The sequence below is a fragment of the Barbatula barbatula genome, assembly GCF_947034865.1.
Source record: "Barbatula barbatula genome assembly, chromosome: 1".
Classification (NCBI taxonomy): domain Eukaryota; kingdom Metazoa; phylum Chordata; class Actinopteri; order Cypriniformes; family Nemacheilidae; genus Barbatula; species Barbatula barbatula.
In genome coordinates this window covers 18,857,010-18,877,524 of record NC_136766.1, presented here as the reverse complement: position 1 = coordinate 18,877,524, position 20,515 = coordinate 18,857,010, and the positions used below count along the sequence as shown (strand labels likewise).

Sequence of the window (20,515 nt, the reverse complement as noted above, 5' to 3'; positions counted from 1 at the left end):
GTGGTTAAAGAACATCCTGGCTGAGGGCACATACACATGAAGAACTGACTGTGCTAGACATTACATACTCATATTTATTACATTCATCCAGTGATCTTTGTTTTGCTTAAAATCTAAAATGTTTTAATTTACATTTGGAATTATAGGAAACAAAAATATGTGAGAATATACTAGAAAATATAATGCAACATTAAATACATTTTAGTGCTTATATTTTTCAGTATATGAAATGCGGCAATTCTTTATTTATTATTTAATAGATCGTAATATGTATTATTCTATATATTTTCAAATATTTATACATGTATACCTGTGATATGCCATCTTTATTATGCAAATATTTTCAGCAAAGGAAAACTTTGACAAGCGCCCATTGTCAGGCATTTTGTTTAAGTTGTTCAATGTCTTACTTCTTCCACAAATGAGTGCGGTTTAGACTGTCTAATTAAAGATAATCATGAGCTTATTTTATGCAATAGTCGTTTATCACAGACTTTAGTTAGTCAATACAACCAACCACTAGGTTTGCAATTCCTGTTGCTCTTAATTTTTTTTAAACAGGCTACAAACACAGAGATTGCTGTGCCACATCATTTTAAATACAAAACAATTTAATAAGTGCACAACTTTGGCAATTTTATTTATCTCATGTAAATGCAATGGTGAATATTTATGCATATGATTGTATATGATACTCCAGACTTCCCAGGGTAAAATACGTAAAATTAGTAAAAAGAACTTCTGTAATATCACTTAAGAAAAAAATCTATATTAAAGGTGAGGTCAGTGAGAAGACATGTGTGCCTCTCAAAATAATAAGTCTCAAATGAGTGGAAAGATTGAGGGAAAGGTGCAAAGCAAAGATGATTCATGCTGGCCAAGTACCCTCCTCCTAAATTCCATCTTTCTCTTTCTGTCTCATTTTCCCCCTCTCTTTGTCAGGAAATATATGGCCATAGACGACAGGCACATGAAATCAGTTGTTTTCTCAGTCTTCCTAAAGAGCATCATATTACAGAAGAAGAGCAGACCAAGAGCACAGACGAGAAAAGCAATGACAAAATGAGTTGTCTTTTCTTAGAGGCCTAAAAACCACCACCCTTCTATATCCACTTTGTCTTGTCTTCAACAAGAGATATAGATGCTTATAGATGCAACTAGAGATACAGAGACTACTGTAGACATATGATACAACTTGTAGTATCCTGGTTAAGACAGCCCGAAATGGTACTTAAGTGCTAAATTAATAAAGATGGACGTCTGCTTCACACACAACATTGCTCTCGCATGTGGTCCAGATTTTTCAATTTATTAGAGTGAGCTTCATGTAATTACATTTCAAAGGGGAAAATATTTTCCCTCTGAGTTCATTGCTCTGTGATGAAGGCTACAGCAGGTGGCAAAAGTCTGCCAGAATTCACGCAAGGCCATTACCAAAGAAGTACATTAATGTAAACCTGGTTCCCTTAGCTTTGAGATAACCGAAGACAGCTGTAGCAATCCTGCAGTGTGTAAGGTGAGAAATAAACAAGATTTAGAAGTGTTTACCTGCTCTGTCACTCTGTAGATATAGACTTTGCCCTTTTCCCATCCTCCACTGAAGAACATGGGTGCAGCCACCAGCAGGTTATCTGTCACTCCGTCACCATCCAGGTCAACTGGAGCGATCTCGCTGCCATAGTAGGACCCGATCTGTACAAACAGATCAATGGATTAAATACATTTTGGGCAGAGAACCTGATAATCGTTTACTCACTCTAAAAATATTGTTCAATGCCTGTTTTTTTTCTGTGAGAAAGAATTTGTTTCAAAGTTTGTTTTGGGACTGTGATGAGAAGCACATGGGTTTGAAGTCTAGACAGTCCACTCACTGCAAATGAATACCAGCAGAGAGGTGCAGTAGAAAAACACATTCGGCAGTTGCTGCTTAGCTTTGCTGCTACAGTTTAAGAACATGCTATTGTTAAGGGCAGAACAATGCTATTACAGGTTTTCAACCACACAAGGTTAAAGAAATTGTGTATGTTGCCCCTACGTGTATTTTACTTGACTGTGTTTTACTGGGCTGCTTGAATACGCCCAGAATAAGATTTTCATTGTATAGTGCAACCGAGTGTTCCCTGTTCATGCGACAAAAAGCTCTTGAAACTTTTAACAATTTAACAATGTAAATTAAAAGAGGCCATTCAACAACATTAACAGCAGAATTGTAACATACAATATAAGCTCAGAAAAATAAATCAAATCATCAGAACGTGAGGGCTTCTGTATAAAGAAGGATGGGTGTCCATATAACCGTGTGCTAGATGTCTTTGCGTGCTTGTTTTTATCCAGTGCATTACCTGCTGTCCCTTCAGTGAGTGTAATATAGTGAGTTCTCCTGTGTTCTTAAGGGTGAAGATGATGACCTTTCCTGTGTGGTTAAACCGTGGAGCTCCTGCTACATATAACTGACCACTGAGAGCTGACACCACAGACGTCACTGTGTAACCTAATAGAGCCAAAGCGTTTATTTTAATACATAAAATATACTATAAACAGATCTAAAACCTGATTAAGGTGCTAACAACTATGTGTTTGCAAGAATTTTACATGAAAAACATTTTGCTTTGTTATATTATCTATGCGAGTACTAACTGCATGGCACTAGTCATGATAGTTCACCCAAAAATGTATATACTGTCATCATTTATTCACCCTCATTTTGTTCAAAACCTGTATGATTTTCTTCTGTACAAAAGAAACACAACAATTGAGTGGTTTTGTTTTAATACAATGAAACTCAATGGTAGGCAATGTTGTTTTGGTTATTTGGAAAGATCTCTTTCTGCAGAAGAAAGAAAGTTATACAAGTCCAGAATGACAAGAGGGTGACTAAATGATGAATCTTCATTTTGGGTTGAACTATCCCTTGTAAGCATAAATGATTTACCCAGGTATGCCCCGTGGTTCTTCAGTTTTTCTGGGAACTCCTGCTCATAGGAGGACTTTGGTGGAACCACTTTACCCTGACGTGTTTCCTTCAGCACAGCTCCATTCCAGTCATAAGCCCCAACAGCTCCCACTAAAATCCCATCCTGCAGACAGAATGTCAACATATCTACAATAAATCACATTCAATTCAGGAAAGTAACTAAAATACCTAATTTCTGTCAACTCAAATGTCATTACACTGCAGCTAGGGGCTTTTAAGGAAAGGATAGATGTCTTTGTGATTTTTTGCCAGGTCTCAAAAATGCTTTTACATCCACTGAAAGCATCTGCAGTAATGGTAGATAAGTAAAGAAATATCCATAAAGATATGTAAAATACTGTAACAACATCCTTGCCCTTTTTTAATGAACTAATACTACATTCATTAACACATTCCATCTTATTTTCAACAAGTGTGAACCTCATTAACAATTTATCTCCTGAATGATGTGTTTATTCTGCTGTAATCTACAGTATGCAGACAGTAGTCAGAATGAGGAAAAACGGGTTGTGAAGCTCATGTTTAGAGAGAACTGAAATTCCTGGGTGGTTGCTTGCACATAAACAAACAAAGATCCGATCCATCACAGGCAAGACAGAACATTCTTACTGAATTGCAGCCCACGGAGAACAGATTTTAAACAAACAAGTTGGTAATCATGAGTTTTTAGGAACAAAATTCACTTTGGCTTGGATCAAACAACCAGAGTTTGGAAAGAGTAAGAAAGCTCCCTGTACTGTGTGCCATTGTGGAGAGAGCTCGTGCTTCATGCTGTACACACTAATGAAGAATTTGCTCAAAAATGTAAAATTGCCGATGCCCGTTTTGCCTTAGAAGTATCACCAAAAAAACACCATCACCTTTTTCCAGTCAATCCTTCACAAGTACAGCAGAACCAGCATACTGGTCCAGAGCAGAGCTGCCAATAAACATCTTGTAAGCTTAATTACTTTAATTCAATCAGATGATCAGATGTCAGCTTTCCAGTAGCTCAGTGGTTAGAGCTTAGCACTAGCATTGCCAAGGTCATGGCTGTAACAAGACCAGATGGTCATTAGAATGAGGACGCCAGCAGGTAAAGTTTCTGGGATAATTTAATGACATGTGCACATTCAACAAGTCTCTTCGGGAATCAAATCAGTTAAGTATCTAAAGAAATCATAACAGAAATATCTTCAGAAATCATATCAGGTAAGAATCTTAAGAAATCAGGTCAGGTACGCATGTTTAGAATTCATATCCTTTCAGGCCACCAACAGTTTTAGTTACTTCTTTCTCAGGTAAGTGTCTCCAGGTAATCGGCTTCAAAAACTCAGTAGCAGGTATTCCACGGGACAAACGTTACAAAACAACAGGATACAACAACGCTCAACAAAGTACAAGGTGAAACAGTCCGACTTAAATAGTGTGACAACCAAACAGTGAACAGGTGTGACGAATTGGTAATCAAAGATGGCGGGTGAAGTGCGCGGGGCCTGATGGGTAATGTAGTTTTCAAAAGTCCGGGATTGAGAACGGTCATAAACCGAAAGGGACGGCGATCTCGGGGGCGTGGTCTGATGAGCGGGCGTGCTTATAATGGCTTCCAGATCAGGGATGGCACATACTCCGATACAAATGTATAGTATAACGCAATGTAGATAAAAGCTTCTGCCAAATGCGTACATGTAATAATACAGCTAGTGAATGCAGTGCTGGGTGTATCTAGTTACCAAGTAATTAGTCACTGTAATTTAATTATTTTTCACTTGGAAAAGTCAAGTAAGGGATTACTAAATGTTTTCCTGTTATTTAAATACAGTTTCTTGATGTACACTAAATACTTTGTGTAATATGCGTGTGCAATTGTGGAATTGAAATCAAAATTCTGATTAAAATCTGTGCTTTAATGTATCCTTCTCACATTTGTAACACTTTGGTCAGTTAATAAGCCTACTATTTTATGTCGTTTTATATTATTTATTTGAATGAATCAAAATAGCCGTTTCATGTCTATCCTTGAATCACTTAACTAATCAAGGTTGATATAGGATATAGAAAGTAATAAATGTAAGTTATTAAATACTTTTTGGAGAGAGTAATTTAAGTACAGTGATCTTATTACACTATTGAATATGTGATTAGTAGCTAGTAATTATTTACTTTTTCAGAGTAACTTATTCAACACTGAGTGAATGTTGTCATGTTTCTCTTGGTTTAGCGGCAGGATCATGACAAAGTCTCATGTTAAATTCAAAATCTGAAATGATCCATTGCTTGAACCGGCTCTCTGGTTAAGCCTTCAAACTATCAGTATTTTGCCCCAGTGTGCAGCTTTACTGAATGCCCAGAACAGATGTAACTGTACATAATGTTTAGTTTAATGGAGAAAGAGAATTTCACAAAATAATGTATGTCTACGCAGAAGCTTCATTATATTCATAAAATCTAAACAAATCAAATCAAAGTCATAAATTTAAGCTGACAAGGATAAAATTAAACAAATAATATAAAGAAAGTCAAACAAATGTAGAACCATGAGTGTAAAATTCAGATGATTTAGACATGGAAACAATCCACTTTCGGGAACACCATCTGTTTTCTCAGGGGACGATTTTCTCCTAGAATGCAAACATTCTTTCCAACAACTTATCCTTCCTCTCAACATTAGAGTTTCTTTTGTTGCTAATCTTGTTCCAGGCATCCAGAAGGCTGAGGGATTGGATTTCCATTCATCACAATGTCCATCTGGAGTTTACCTATCTGTTTCTTCCACAAAAAGAAAACGTCTATATATATATATATATATAATTCCCACGGCAGGTTGCACTTGCCTGCATAAGATGGAGTGGAAAATCGGAGCGGTTGCATCAGCACACTGAGCACTCTGGACAGAGATTAGTGATACAGTTGGGAGAAAGCTGTGGATGGACTCAGGGCCATTAGGTACAGTTTTGACTGTAATTTGGATGGAGTGTGGCAGACAGCCTGCCAGAATAGCAGGTACAGTATGGGAGTGTCTCTGAAGAGGATATGCTGGTGAACAAGCCAGCTCTGGCAACCATATCAACAATAGGTTTCTGACAGAAATGTACAAAATATTTTTTTCTTTACTGCTGAGGTGTAGCTCCTACTCTTCCTTCCACAATAATCCCTTCACTGAGAGAGCCTGAGCCAAAATTTCACTTCTTTGTGATTTTCAAAGATGGATGACTTTCTTTCTTCCCCAGAACACAAAAGAAGATATTTTGAAGAATGTTAGTAACCAAACAGCACCGGCACCTATTCACTTCTATTGAATGGACACAAAACCAATGGAAGTGAATGGGGGCCAGTTGACAACGTTCTTCAAAATATCTTCTTTTGTGTTCTGTGGAAGAAATAAAGTCAAACAGATTTGAAATGACAAGAGTTGCATATATGATGACAGAATTTAAATTTTTGAGTGAACTATGACTTTAAAGTAAAGCTTTTATTCTAATCTCACCCACCTTGTGTTTTCAGAATAAAAAAAAAACCAAAATGTAGACAGAGAACTTCTCATTTACGACTGGTCTCTGATGGGGGGAACGAGAAGTTGTGTCGTGACAGAAGTGCATGCTGTTAGAAATTGTTCTATTAGACACCTCGGTCCGCTACCAAAATGCCCTGGGGAAGTCACGGACAAGCGGACGAGTCCAGTAGAAATATCTCGTCCAGAGATGAAGAATGATCGCCAGTTCCGAAGAATAAAAGGTGAATGAATGGGCACGCCATCTTCCTTTTATACCGGTACGCAAAGGGCAGAGACTGGCATGCCATGCCATTCGCCAAGTTCATTGGCCTTTTAAAAGTACAATCAGAGATGATAGATTCTCAAGTTCAAACCCCATTCTGTCTCGATACAATGTTAGGAAAAGGGAACTTACAGAACAGACTGATGGACACAAAGACTCACCTCCACTACGTGTGTTGAGAAGCCAGCCTGAGACATCTGTAGACCAAATGCTGTCCCATTCTTGCTGGTCCCTGCAGACAAAGACACCTAATAAGAAATGTTGCCTTGTTTTTGAGAACAAAAAACTAAATTGAGACGTTTATGCAAAAACATTTGCCATTAGGGTAAAAAACTTTGTACTATAAAATTGTATGCCATTCTGCTTCTCAAATAAATCTTAGGCTGTTTATATTTATAGGAAAAGAGCAAGAGTCATGATATATTTCATAGAGATGTGGTATAAATTTTAACATTTGCTCCAGTAAGATTTACAGTGTAATGCTGGGCAGAGATGTAAACATTTTATAGACTGATGTATCTGGCTTTATTATAGATATGATGCAATGTGGTGCTTTTGCAGGCGATCGTGGTAAAAACGTCTAACCCTCTAAACTAAAGATCCTCTCTCCAAGAGCGTCAACAATGTCCTTCAAAGCTGCTTCATCGGTCACGTTGAAGAAATGTTTATCGTCTGGGTCACTGGCAATGTACTTGATCTCCTTGAGGAATGCTTCAGGGTTAATGCCTCTGCGGTTATAGTAGCCCAGTACCTGTAATAAGAAAAGCTCCCATCATTAAACATGATTATTTTTTCTGAACGTGAACACAAACCAACAGCTCAAATGTAAAGCCCAATAAGTAGGTTCAAAGCACTGGGCCCTTGTCACCAGTTTTACTGGTGCCAGCATCTAAATGTGACCTCAAAGATTTCCAGCCCAAGTAAGTACAGTATGCCCATTTTAAAAATGGGTCGCCTAATCATCTCAGCAAGAGACTGGGAATCAGATCAAGGGCCAAACCAAAGGAAAAACCAAAAAACATGCCAAAGAAAGAAAGCAGAAGGGAAAGAACTGTGAGCAAAGAAGGCGGGACATACTGCAATGGCATATCGGGTGATTCCCTCTTTTTCGCTTTCCTCGATGACATGCTGCAGATCAGGGCTGTCATGTGATTCACCGTCTGTGATGACAATCATGACCTTCTTGGCTCCTCTTCTGCCTCCCTGAGTAAAGGCATGTGTGCTGTAGAGATTTCAATAATAAATAATCACGTGTTCTGTAAACTCGGTTGATAAACATACAGTATGCAGTACAGTGTTGTCTCAGATGATGCTTTAAAAAACATTTTGAACACCATAGTTTTGACTATGATAGATAAAATAACAATTGTAGTCTATAATTCCCCAGAACTGTTTGCTTTCCTACATTCTTCGAAATATCTTTTGTGTTCAACAGAACAAAGACATTTATTCAGATTTGGAACAACTTGAGGGTGAGTAAATTAAGAAAGAATTTTCCTTATTGGGTGAACTACAGTACTCCTTTAAATAGAAAACGCTCGAAGGCGTTTTAATATTAATATATTAGATAGCTTTTATTAAGCTGGTGTATTAGTTCCAATGTGCCAAAATGTTTATGTATGCGTGCACAATACCGTGCAATATTGATTCCTAGTGCAGTGTTGGTCTCTTCTCCTCCTCGCTGACCAATCTTACTGGCGGCTTTAACCACATCCTCCACAGAGCGGAAGTCATTCAGCTGAAATTCAGTTACCACCTTTTCCCCATACTGCACTACTCCAACCTGCACAGTTTTAAATCACATGATTCACTTCACATGACAAAATTAAAGACACATATTGTTCCACACACAGCAGTTTTGAAAGTCAAACACACCTGAATCTGTCCTGGTCCGACATGAAATTTCCTCAGGATGTTAATGAGAAAATCCTGAACTTCATTCCAGGGGTAGATTGAATTTGAACCATCCAGGACTATCACTATGTCCATGTATGTCTCACACCCTGACAGAGAAAATCAGATGAAAAAGATAAAACCACCAAAAGACTCAAAAGCATAATTTTAAGGTGTGTAATGTGTAATTTTTGGGGGGATTTATAGACAGAAATGCAATAATATGTCTTTAGGGGTGTATACAAGATCAGCAGACTCGGTTGCCATCTTTAAAAAACGCATCTCTTCCGTCGCTGATTGATTTTTCCTAATTCTCTTCCCTTTCCTTCTTTAAAAAATAAATACATAAAAAATAAATAAATAAAAAATAAAAAAAACTTACTAACCTCACTATTCTTAGCTTTGTATACTGTGCTAGGCTTTAATGGACTAGTTTGATGCACTTATGTATTTTGTGGCCTATGTTGTTATAATTGCTTCCAATTGTTTCCTCATCTGTAAGTCGCTTTGGATAAAAGCGTCTGCTAAATGACTAAATGTAAATGTGTATAAAGAAGAGTTATGATTTTATTACCTTCGAATTAGCTATTTCTATCTATATACACCTCGGGTCCTTTCATGAAATTCACCATGTTGTTTCTACAGTAGTCCTAAAGGAAATGTTTGTTCTAGGACACATTTCGTCAAAGAAAATGAACACATCCTTCGGCAAAGAAGCGAAAACGTGACGACATCTTAGTCCTGTGTCAGCCAACATAGTGCTTCGAAAGGGAGGGGTGAGCGAATGAGCTGTTTGTTGCAATTTGGTAGCAATTCGAAAACAGACTGACGCTAAATTTCATACAACTTAATTTGATTAATTTTAATTCATTAATTTTCATACAACCTTAAGCGATTCATTTAGAAAATCAAGGTCTGTGATTATTTCACAAAATATAAATAGATAATTTTCTTTTAAAAAAGAATGATTCCACATTCAATTGTCCAGAAATGGTGAGGGCCAAATGCACATTAAAAGACCCTGGTTATGGCAGTAAATGGAAACATGAAGAATAAAGAAAAAATAAAGAAATGTCACTAACACAAGTCTGCCCTAGTTAAATCAAGTAGCAAGCAGAGCGTACAGGTGCATTATGCTTACTTTGGAAGGCAGGAGCGATAGTGCGGGAAAACTTGAAACTGGCATTGACTCTGGAGCAAATTCCAGTGCTGTAGTATGAGCTGCCGCATTCGTAGGACCATAGAGGACCACAAGCCTATGAATGATAAAAAATAACCAATAATATATGCATATTTCCTCAAGGAGAATTACATACAAAACACATGTGACCCTGTCTGTGAAATCCAGACTAAAGTCTCAGGATCTCATTATGAGATTTGGTTGTATGTTTTATTTATATAGCACATTTAGAAAAAGAACTTGTGTGTTCCAAAGTGTTAAAATAGAATAACCAAAATTAATACAGCAAAAAACATAAAACAACATGACATACCACAAGACCATCAAATATAGACTCTCACACCAAATGCCCTCCTAAAAGTACTTTAGAATGATTCAGTGATGCACAACATCTGATTTCCAGTGGCAGGTCGTTCCAGAGATGGGGTGCCGCAACCAAAAAGCGGTCTCCTTTGGACTTTAAGCGGGATTTCGGAATCTTTAATAGGAGTTTGTCGTGGAATAAAACTGGATCATGTTGGATCATCAAAGTTTGACTTCAACCATACATTTTAACATGACCTCAATCAGTATTCAAATGTATAAATGTAATATTTTCACAGGATGTTCTTTATATTATTTTATGCACAAAACACAAAACAAATTCAGATGCATTTTCACAAGCAGGGTCACAAGACTAATATATACGTGTGTATGTCCAGTAAGCACTTTTTTGGACTCACCACAAAGCTGTTGTCTTTAGGGTTAGAGGAAAGAGTCATTCCAAGCCTCATCCTTTCCTTGCGCTCTGAGACATTTGTCAAGGATATCCTTCCTTAAGGAAATAAATGGATGGAGTTACAAACGTGCAAGCAAAATATGAATCTGAGTCTAAAATCACACCACAATCCATATGTGGCTTCTCCACAGGACTTCCTATAACCATAAACATATTTGTTAATCCTGTCTAGACATTCTGACTTTATCTGCAGTGTTTATCTCATCTACTACATGTGTGCATCTGTACACATGTAGTACATATTGAAGTTGGGAGAAGGGCCTTATCTGCACACAACGCTACATAAAATACAAATACCACAATGCAGATGTGTTCTGTAGAGTGAAGAACCCAGATGTGCACATGCAAACTCTATTAAGATCAATGTGGTGCCCCCATTTGGTTTTCACAAGGCATGCCTGGTAACACTTTAACCAAACCGCAACTCTACCCCTTATTTAACTAATTATAGAAGCTTTGTGAAGTAATTATTTAAGACAGTTTATTTTAAAGACGTTATGTTAATTATATATCAAGCAATTACAATTATTGCCATACCAAGATTGAGTTTGGTGCAGCTGGGCCCTCCAGATCTTCTGCTTAGCGGACATTTGTATACGTCTCCTGTCTGATGCTGCCCATTTGTTTCCAGTGGGGCTCCTACCAGTAACCTACAAACATCCACAATCGTATAAATATTATTACTGACATTCCGCAACATTCAACGGCGTAGACATACACTATAAGCACAACGCAGATGTGTAATTCACTTTCCTGTAAGAAACACAACAGCCGGAAGCTTGTTGACTTAAGCTCCCTTTGAAAACACCACCGTGTAAGGAGGATAGAGGAAGTGAACTAGCAACAGATGACAGGTAAGTAGAATCTACTGGCACAGGAATGTTTAAACAGGTTCAGTTAGATGTTGACGTCTGAGGTAATAGATTAACGGAGGCTTACAGGGCGGTTAGGTATGCAGCGTGCCGCTGAGAGCTGTTTGTGTGCCTGTTGAAATTTGCGCACATGTACACTGTGACCCAGACTGACTTAATGCTTCGCTCCATTAACAGCGGCTTGACACGTAATACTGCTCCTGCATGGAGCAACCAGGGATACGCATCAGGTAGGGTACCTCTTATGGAAGCAGCATTCCGTTTTAAAAAAGCACAGATCGTCACTTTCTCTTAGCAGCCTCAAAGGCCACAATTATCCAGTTATAGATCACCAGACATTCTTAAACGCAGCATCATGGGTGCTTCAGCTTTCCACTGTTTATGTTAAAGACACAGAATTCCTTTGTGTTGACAGTCATCTCAGGGGAAAGAGAAAACAACCTTGACTCCATTGTAGATGTCAGAGGCAGGCCAGGATAAGGCCTTAAAGGGATAGTTCACCCAATAAAAAGTGTTGTTATTATTAGTGTTGCATTTACTCACCCTCAAGTTGTTCCAAACCTGTATACATTAATTTGTTATGCGAAACACAAAGGAAGATATTTGCAATGTAACCAAACAGATCTCATCCCTCATTAACTCCCATAGTATTTATTTTCCCTACTATTGCAGTAAATGGGGGATGAGAACTGGTTGGTTATTGATATTCTTTAAAATGTCTTTCTCTGTGTTCAACAGAACAAAGAAATTACACAGGTTTGGAACAACTTGAGGGTGAGTAAATGATGACAGAGTGTTAATTTTTGGGTGAACTATCACTTTAAATGTCACTAAACTTTATAGTTAGTATCTAGGACAACGATATGATGGTATCAGATGTAAAGTACTAATGAGTGACAGTAAAACGGGGGAAACAAAAGTCCATTGACAGCAAAAAACTTGAGCCATTTTTATGATCTGTGGGTTATTGGTCTGCATTTTTTCAAAGAGTGGCTCTCTTGTAAAATGCTAAATTTTCTCAAGAGCGGCACTCACTCAGAGGCTACTTAATCTTTTCTATAAACTTCAACAGTAATCTTAAACAATAGGTTTCGTTATTAACTCATTCTTTAAAAGCATGCTGGGTATAATTATTTGGAGTCATTGCATATAAATCTTCATGTCTGTGGTTTAAGGTTATATGCACTATAGGTTTACAAAGCATTCTGTGTGTTAAAGCCAAACTGACAAAAGCACTGTTCAAATCTCACACACGCCAAACATGAGCACATCTTAAGCTGATTCTGACGGGTTGTAGAGGTTAATTCTCTACACAGCAGCAAAATTCACTCAGGAAGAGCGTGATTCAGGGAGTTGATATCTGACACTCGTTTATTGCAGATCCAGACCTCCACGAGTGTTCTACACAAGTCAGGGGTCACCACCACGGGCCCCTCAACTTGCAAATATTTCTGTGTTTGGCAAGCGTTACCAGTGAAAATCTGAATGTAACTTTCCTAACATAAAGACTTCACTGTTATGCTAAATGAAAGACACCCACGGGCCTTTTATAGTGTAGGAATTAAAGGGACAGTTCAGTTAAGAATGAAAATTCTCTCATAGTTTCACCCTTGAGCCATTCCACAACCATAAGAGCTTTATTTATCTTCCAAACACAAATTAAGATGAGGTCACGTGCTCTCATGGACATGGAAGAGAATGTTATTGAATAGTCACCATTTTTGTTTTATTGCACAAAGATTTCTTGTCGCTTCATAGGATTAAAAGTTGAACCATTGTACTCTGTTGAACCATTTTTTTCTTAATGATGTCTTAACTAACTTTCTGTGCTTTCAGTGTAGGTGGCATTGCTATCTTTGGTGATTTCCTTATTCTATCACTTTACAGATCAAAAAGGCATTTGTTTTCAATAAAATTGATGTAAGGCTTAAAATTCATTTTTATTCCGAAAGTTTAGGTTTAGGGTAGGTGTAGGTGTAGGTTTTTAATATCTCTAACTTGCCATCATTTTAATAATTTTTAGAAATATAATGATTTACACTCTGTTATTATTGCAAAATGTTTAAATAATACTGAAGTGCAAATAGAAACGTTATCTGCCACTATTTATAAATACCAATAGCATCTAACTACTATTTCTATTTAATCTAAAGAAAATACAGCTATATTTGGTTAGTGTAAATAGCATATCGCTAAGGAATGCTTTTTAAACTTGGTGCAAATAGCCGCTGTCATAATTTTCTTTAATGGTTGAACAAAGATAAAGATATTTGGATGAATGCATGTAACCAAACAGTAATTGAATCAAATTGACTACCATAGTAGGAAAAATTGCAAAATTGCAAAAGTGTCACGGAACGGTTTGCTGTCGTACATTTTTCAAAATATCTTCTTTTGTGTTCAACATACAGAAAATGTATTTTAAAAAGTAATTTTTCTGTGAAAATGAACATTTTGGTTACAAGCATTCTTCCAAATATCTTTCTCTTTTCATAAGAACAAAGAACTTTATACAGATTTGAAACTCGAATGTGAGTAAATGATGTGTTTTATACTTGTACAATGACTTGAGGGTGAATTATTATTGAGAGAATTCTCATTCTGTCATAAGAAGCATTGATGTTTCAACTAGTCAGCCTAAATAGATAAATTTAGTGTCCATAAACAGTTTGACAGCAGTCTGAAATGTGCATGATATAAGGAAATAAGCTAACATATAAAAACCAACACACGACATCAGCTTAAAGTTCATAAAAATATTTTCAAAAGCCCCTGGAAATAATTTTCACAGAAAGAGTGCAGACTGTGCACATACTTCCACTGCCATTAATATAGTGATTATTACTGGTGTTATAGCAGCCTTTGGCTGCACACTTCACGCTGGAGTTCAGTTCAGGACACAGTCACCTAAATAAAAAAGAATGAAAGAAAAAGAGATGAGCATGAGAATGAGAATGGAGACTATTGTTGCAATGATTTAATGGTCTAGCCAAACTTCCACAGCAGTGACACAGTGAGCTGTTTTAACAATCAGACTCAAACTCATTAGTATTTTTTCTGTGGCGGGCAACAAAGGGGCTAATAGCTCAGAATAAAAGAGCCTTGAGAATACACAATCCTTTACACATGCAATCTGCCACAAAACTCTGCACTACCAGCCCAAACTCTCTGGAAAAATCAGAGGGGAAAGGCAAAATCATCAATGAGGGAATGTTTTTCACATTTGGGGAGTAAGAAGGTACTGTGGTGCCAGGGTCTTTAGAAGTGTCAGTGAGTGCAGTGACATGCTGTTTCATCAAGCTCATGTACTGCACGCTGGGAGAGAAAGCGAGAGGTGCACCACAAACTTTTTATCTTTCTTAAACCGCAGCCTGTGACTAAGTGAGTTATTGAGTGCAAACAACATGCTATACTCCATGATTTTGAAAAATCTTTTGGAAATTATTTTCCCATAAATATCTGTTCTGCTTTGAGTGATTCTCAGACACATTCACATTTTCAGTATCTTGTCCAATACAAATAAATTAATTGATAGAAAGAAAGAAATGACAACAGTGTGTGTAAATACTGTGCTAGGCTTTAATGGACTAGTTTTGGAACTAAAACTAAACTTTGGATAAAAGCGTCTGCCAAATGACTAAATGTAAATGTAAATAATGAAAGATTTGAACTATGCCTTTAAAGCACTATTTCTGTGAAGCTGCTTTGACAGTACACTATACTGTATGTAATGTGAAATGGTTTAAATACAACTAACATGATGGTTTGCGAGTCGATTTCAGATGAATCTATTGATGATGACGAGACTTTCACCCCCCTGCTGCCTGTGGAATTCAGAGCTAACAGCACACCCAGAGGTCACAACTCAGCAAGGAATTCCAACTGCAACCTCTCGAAAAATAAACAGACTGTGTGTATGTTTTATGTTTAATGTGTCTGCCTGTGTCCACGCTTGTCTTTACGTCAAATCCAAAGGATAGATCCTGACAATTCTATGAGTTTCCAAATGTTAGCTCTGGCCACCCAGGGAAAATATAGCACTGGCAGCCAAGGAGACTTCTGGAGAAGAGCTCAATTTTACTGGATATTTATGAAACATTATTTTATGAACATCAATAAAAATGTATCTCTGTGATAAGGTCATTGCTGTTGGTCATTACAATGGAATTATTTAACTTAAAGGAGGGGTTTAATAAGCCGGTTCTGCCAATCTTATGTTAAGCTCGAGTACCTGTAGAGAAGTATTGCGTTCTTCATATCTCTGAATGGTGTTTAATTTTCTCACATTTACAGAAGACAGATACAGCTGTACGATTATTTCCGAAGAAATATGGGCAGAGGGCAGAGCTAAAGACGAGTATGCGCAGCCTCTGCGTGATGACCGCCAGCTGTTGCATGGATGTAAATACTGTAAGTAGCTTTGCCGCTATTTTAATATCGTATAAGTCACCATTCATAATGTCTTAATTGCCTTCTGTATTTGCCAGTTTTTAAAATGTGCAATGCATGTAGATGTATCATTACATAATCCCAAAGAGACTGTACATCCGCAGTGTGTGTTATTCATAGTTAGAAACATTTATGGAATTTACTGTAATGCTCATATTGGACATGCATCGCTTGTGAAATCCCACGTAAAAGATTACAACACAATTGAAATCCTGTGCCATACCAGTATACATTGGTAAGACTTTAAAAAGCCATAATTTCATATACATTATTGTAGTGAGGTAGGCAGGACTAGAGCCGGGATTCGAGGCCGGTGTGTGAGTGATTACAAGCATCAGCTGGGGGGCGGAAGAGCCGAGAGCGGCCACCGCCTGCCTTAGGCCGGAGCCTGCCTTAGGCCGGAGCCTGCCTTAGGCCGGAGCCTGCGTCCATCTGCCCAAGGGGGAGGACCAGGGGACAGGGGGCCACTACTGTCTCCCTACAAGAGGAGCCACCGCCGGCCGCCAGGGGGAGTGAGGTCTAGCGCTCTAGGCCACCGCAAGGCACCGCGAAGGAGAGTACCCCGGCTGGTTGAGGGCCGAGTGGCAGCATGTCGGGGGAACCGGACTAGATTTTTTTCTCCCCTCTCTCATTCCCGTTGCTCGGAGTGCTACCGTATCCATTCCCTAGTATCGTCGGTGCATACCCCCAGGTGATAGTCCGCTGAGGCTGGGCGACCCCCACCCTGAGGGAGGGGGGGATTACGCACAGTATCGGGGTACCCACGGCCTGTGAGGGGCGATGGGGGTATGTAGTGAGGTAGACGGGACGAGAGCCGGGATTCGAGGCCGGTGCGTGAGTGATTACGTCTCGTTTCACAGAGGAGATTGGGAGCATAAGAGGACAAATGACCAGACCGTCAGTGAGAGAGGACCAGGCCTGGACTTTATGTTATGTGTCTAATTACGTTTGATTTTATGATTTAAAAATCTATTTTATGTTCGTCTATTTTCTTGTTACATTTATAATATCATAGAAAGTAACGCTTTGTATTTTCAATTTTAAAACTATGAAATGGCTTACTGCTATCGTGACCGGTCCAAATAATCCTGTTGTTTACATTACATGCAATGAGACGCTGATTGCTAACAAAACAGAGATATTTCACAAAGTGTTACTTGCCGGCTGTGGTTCAGACTCCAAAACGCTCCCAATTTTATTGTTGGCACCGGTTTGAGAAACAATCGTCTTCTAAATGACGTTCACAAACAAAAACATTTACTGTCCGGGAAATACAAACTCCATCCACTGCTGTCATGACACCGGGTCCGTTGGAAAACTGAACAAGGCTTTTTCCCCCTCACATTCAAAAACACACCTCTTAGGTGTCATTATTAGCTCTATTAGCTAAAACAACTACGATACACTATTACGTGAGGTGCTCACCACAGCTTCTCCAGGAAGGAAACACTCTAAAGAGTTTATAGTACCACAATAGAAAGAGAGAGAGGGTGAAATAAAGTATTTGGGATTAGCTGCATTTAATGGGATTACAAACAAGTGAGGTTTCTGCACTGGCCTTAAAGTCAATGCTTTTAAGATTTGAAGAGGACAGTTTCTTTTGCAGAAACTCCAACACTGAATCAATCTGGCAGTGAATTGGGTCTGCGTGGTGTACCATGCACCATCTTTCAAAAATGCTCCATCTAAGGGCGTAGCTCCTTCTAGTGGAGGGAGCCCTAGCACTTAGAATAGTCTCTACTACTTCGGGCGGAAGCCCAGCATCTCTCAGTTGGTCCCCTTCAGGGGCCAGGCATGGAGATTTCAAAGCTCAGGACGGGGGTGAAGTATCGCCCCGTGTGCTTGAGACAGGAGATCTCTCCTGACTGTGATAGCTCATGGCGTGTCGTCGAGGAGGGATACTAGGTCAGAAAACCAGATTCCGGGTGGCCAACAGAGAGCTATCATTAAGAGGCGAGGCCCCTGTTGACGGACCCTAGCTAGGACTCCCGGGAGCAGAGTTATCGGAGGAATCGTGTCCAGACCCAGGGAAGCTGGATGACTCAGGGAGAAGTAGAGGGAACATTGTGCTGTCTCCTGTGTAGCAAAGAGGTCCACCTCTGCTTCGTAGAATCTTTCCCAGATTTGTCTGACTATTTCGAGGTGGAGTTTCCATTCCCCGTTCGTCATAGCTTGTCTGGACAGCAAGTCTGCTCCCACATTCATATGCCAGGGAGGGACAAGAATTTGTCCTCTGCCCAGGGTAGGATCTGCTGGGCCAATTTGTTCAGGTGCCGCGACTGCAGCCCACCCTGGTGATTTATGTACGAGACTACTGACGTGTTGTGCGGGTGACAAGGCTAGGCCGAATGGAAGAACCCAATACTGGTAGGCTTCGCCCACGAAAGCGAACCTCAGGAATTTCCTGTGTTGTGGCAAGATCTCTATGTGAGATTATGCGTCTTTGAGATCGATCGTCACAAACCAGTCAATTGAATGCAACCCCCCATCCTTCCTGGGAACTAGAAAAAATTTGTTTCTGTTGTCAACAGATGTGCTTGCTCCGGTTGCACGGAAGTGGAGACCGTCATTCGGCATCCTGAATTGTGGCAGGAGATGACGGAACATTTAGCATTTTTGAGACTGCTAATCTCCGAAACGGCGGTAGTGGCTGAGATTGCAAAGTGGCCCTGTGAGGGTGCCGAAGAGGAGCCTATAATTTCTCCCTGGGGGGGCACACCCGAGGTGACCTGAGGGCCACGGTGGGCTGCTCCCCTGCCTCTTTGAGGGGGGCATTATTCGCCACACTCTGCTTGATGACTTCACGCCTCCGGAAGACCGGACCCACCCGAGACTGTGTGCCTGGTCGGGAACTGGTTCGGAGTGGGTAGCCGACACTCCAGATGGTTGAACACGACGGGGGAGATATCTAACAAATGCTTCCTCGTGGTTTATCTCCTCCCGGAACCTGGCCAGGACTACGGTATTAGCCGCATCACCAATCAGTTCAGAAGGTGAGATCGGGGCATCAAGGAGCAATGCACGGTCCCGATCCTTGATGCCATGAGGTTCAGCCATAGGTGTCTTGATGGTGCGGGCCGTTCTGCGAACGCCGTTTTGTCAATCACCCCGTCAGTGGTATGGATGTGTCGTCACTTTACCATGTGAACACCACGTGAGCACGCTGGAGCGCACCCTCATGGGTGGCAAAACACTCCAAAATGACTGCTCATCAGGAAACGCAATTCCGTGCAACATTTCATTGTCCAGGGAAGACCATGCTGTTGAAGCATAGGGAAGTCATAAGGATCACCGTCAAGTCCAGCTGCTTGTAATTTCAGCAAATAATTTCATGTTTAAGTCCCGGTTTCTTTGTTTCTTTAATTATTTTATACATTCAAGGTCTCTCTTGTCACACAGTCAACATTCCGGTTCATACCCCTTTGATGAAGACCCTGCGTCTACAGCGACTGCTACCTCAGAAGTAGTTTAGAGTCCACTCACTCCAGTCAAGCGTATGTCAAAACACTTAAGTCACTTCACTGAATGAGCAGGAGTTCTGCCCAGAGCAACAAACTACATGATAAATAACCTGAACTGTAAGAGTGAATGTATTGTGAGTTTTCCACACTCAGGGGTCGTAAGAAAAGCAAGACTCCATTACTTTCTTGGATATAACATTCTCCTCTGAGGATCTGCTAATCAAGATATTTCCTGAGTCAGACATCAGTACACACATGCACAAGTAAATAGCCAGCAGTGTTACAGTGTCCAGAGCATTCCTCCTCTTCAAATGATCTGAAGTAGCCTTACCGCATAATGACGATTAGCTACTGTCTGCAGCCAAGTCCTGTGAAACCCTTTTCCTCTCCTATCGCCTAAAGTCATGCCAGCACAAACACACCACAAGGTCCCTAGTGTCTTTCTCCAACACACACACACAGAAAGAGGTGAAGAAAAAAGATTGGGAATTGCCAGCAGCAGAAATATTATTGAATTTCTTATCTTACATTACAACTTAGGTGTAGTGTATGAATATGCGTGTCTGTCTGGATGTGTTCTGTATATATTGTGCTGGCTGTATATTTTCTCATGAATCACCCGTTCATAGCACACATCTCCAAGAAAACGATACACACGAATACACGCTTCTCAAGGCATACACAAATTGCACACACTGAAATTGTATTTTGGCCTGTTAATGGCTCCCAGATGCAGTGTGAATGGGGATAGAGACAGAACGGGTGTCTGTTTGGCAGCCGTTCACTTTAGAAAGTCTTTGTTGATATCACCCCGCATCAGTCTATAGCTAAACTGACAACACACACTCACATTTAAAGTACATTCCAAGCAATTTAGTTATTATCTGGGGAATGTGAGGTAGAGATATTATTTTCAGGACCTTACAGTACGCAGAATGGGAAAATGTATCATTATAAAGTATAACAGATAACACTCCCATTGGAAATGCTCTTGTATTTCATACAACGAAGAGTGGCACTTGGTTAAGTGATATGACAAAAAGAGGTAAATGATGGACAGGTGATTGTCATCAGACAAATTCACAGATATATTCACAGCCAACTCTCATAAACAATTTTACACAACTACCTCCAAATCATCACACGTAAATGT

The 20,515-nt window shown here is 39.5% G+C and overlaps 1 protein-coding gene across 2 annotated transcripts in view; it reads right to left on the bottom strand.

Moving 5' to 3' along the window:
- The window catches only part of itga11a (integrin, alpha 11a), a 39,163-nt gene that overhangs the window by 13,143 nt on the left and 5,505 nt on the right, over positions 1-20,515 (bottom strand). For both annotated transcript variants that reach the window (XM_079465845.1, XM_079465844.1), the window contains exons 3-13: positions 11,118-11,230; positions 10,525-10,616; positions 9,764-9,878; positions 8,605-8,732; positions 8,364-8,512; positions 7,807-7,951; positions 7,315-7,480; positions 6,891-6,961; positions 2,933-3,077; positions 2,343-2,491; positions 1,549-1,692 (exon numbers count right to left, since the gene is read on the bottom strand). In XM_079465845.1, coding sequence (XP_079321971.1) covers positions 1,549-1,692; positions 2,343-2,491; positions 2,933-3,077; positions 6,891-6,961; positions 7,315-7,480; positions 7,807-7,951; positions 8,364-8,512; positions 8,605-8,732; positions 9,764-9,878; positions 10,525-10,616; positions 11,118-11,230 — 1,417 coding nt within the window. The remainder of the gene's footprint in view (positions 1-1,548; positions 1,693-2,342; positions 2,492-2,932; positions 3,078-6,890; positions 6,962-7,314; positions 7,481-7,806; positions 7,952-8,363; positions 8,513-8,604; positions 8,733-9,763; positions 9,879-10,524; positions 10,617-11,117; positions 11,231-20,515) is intronic.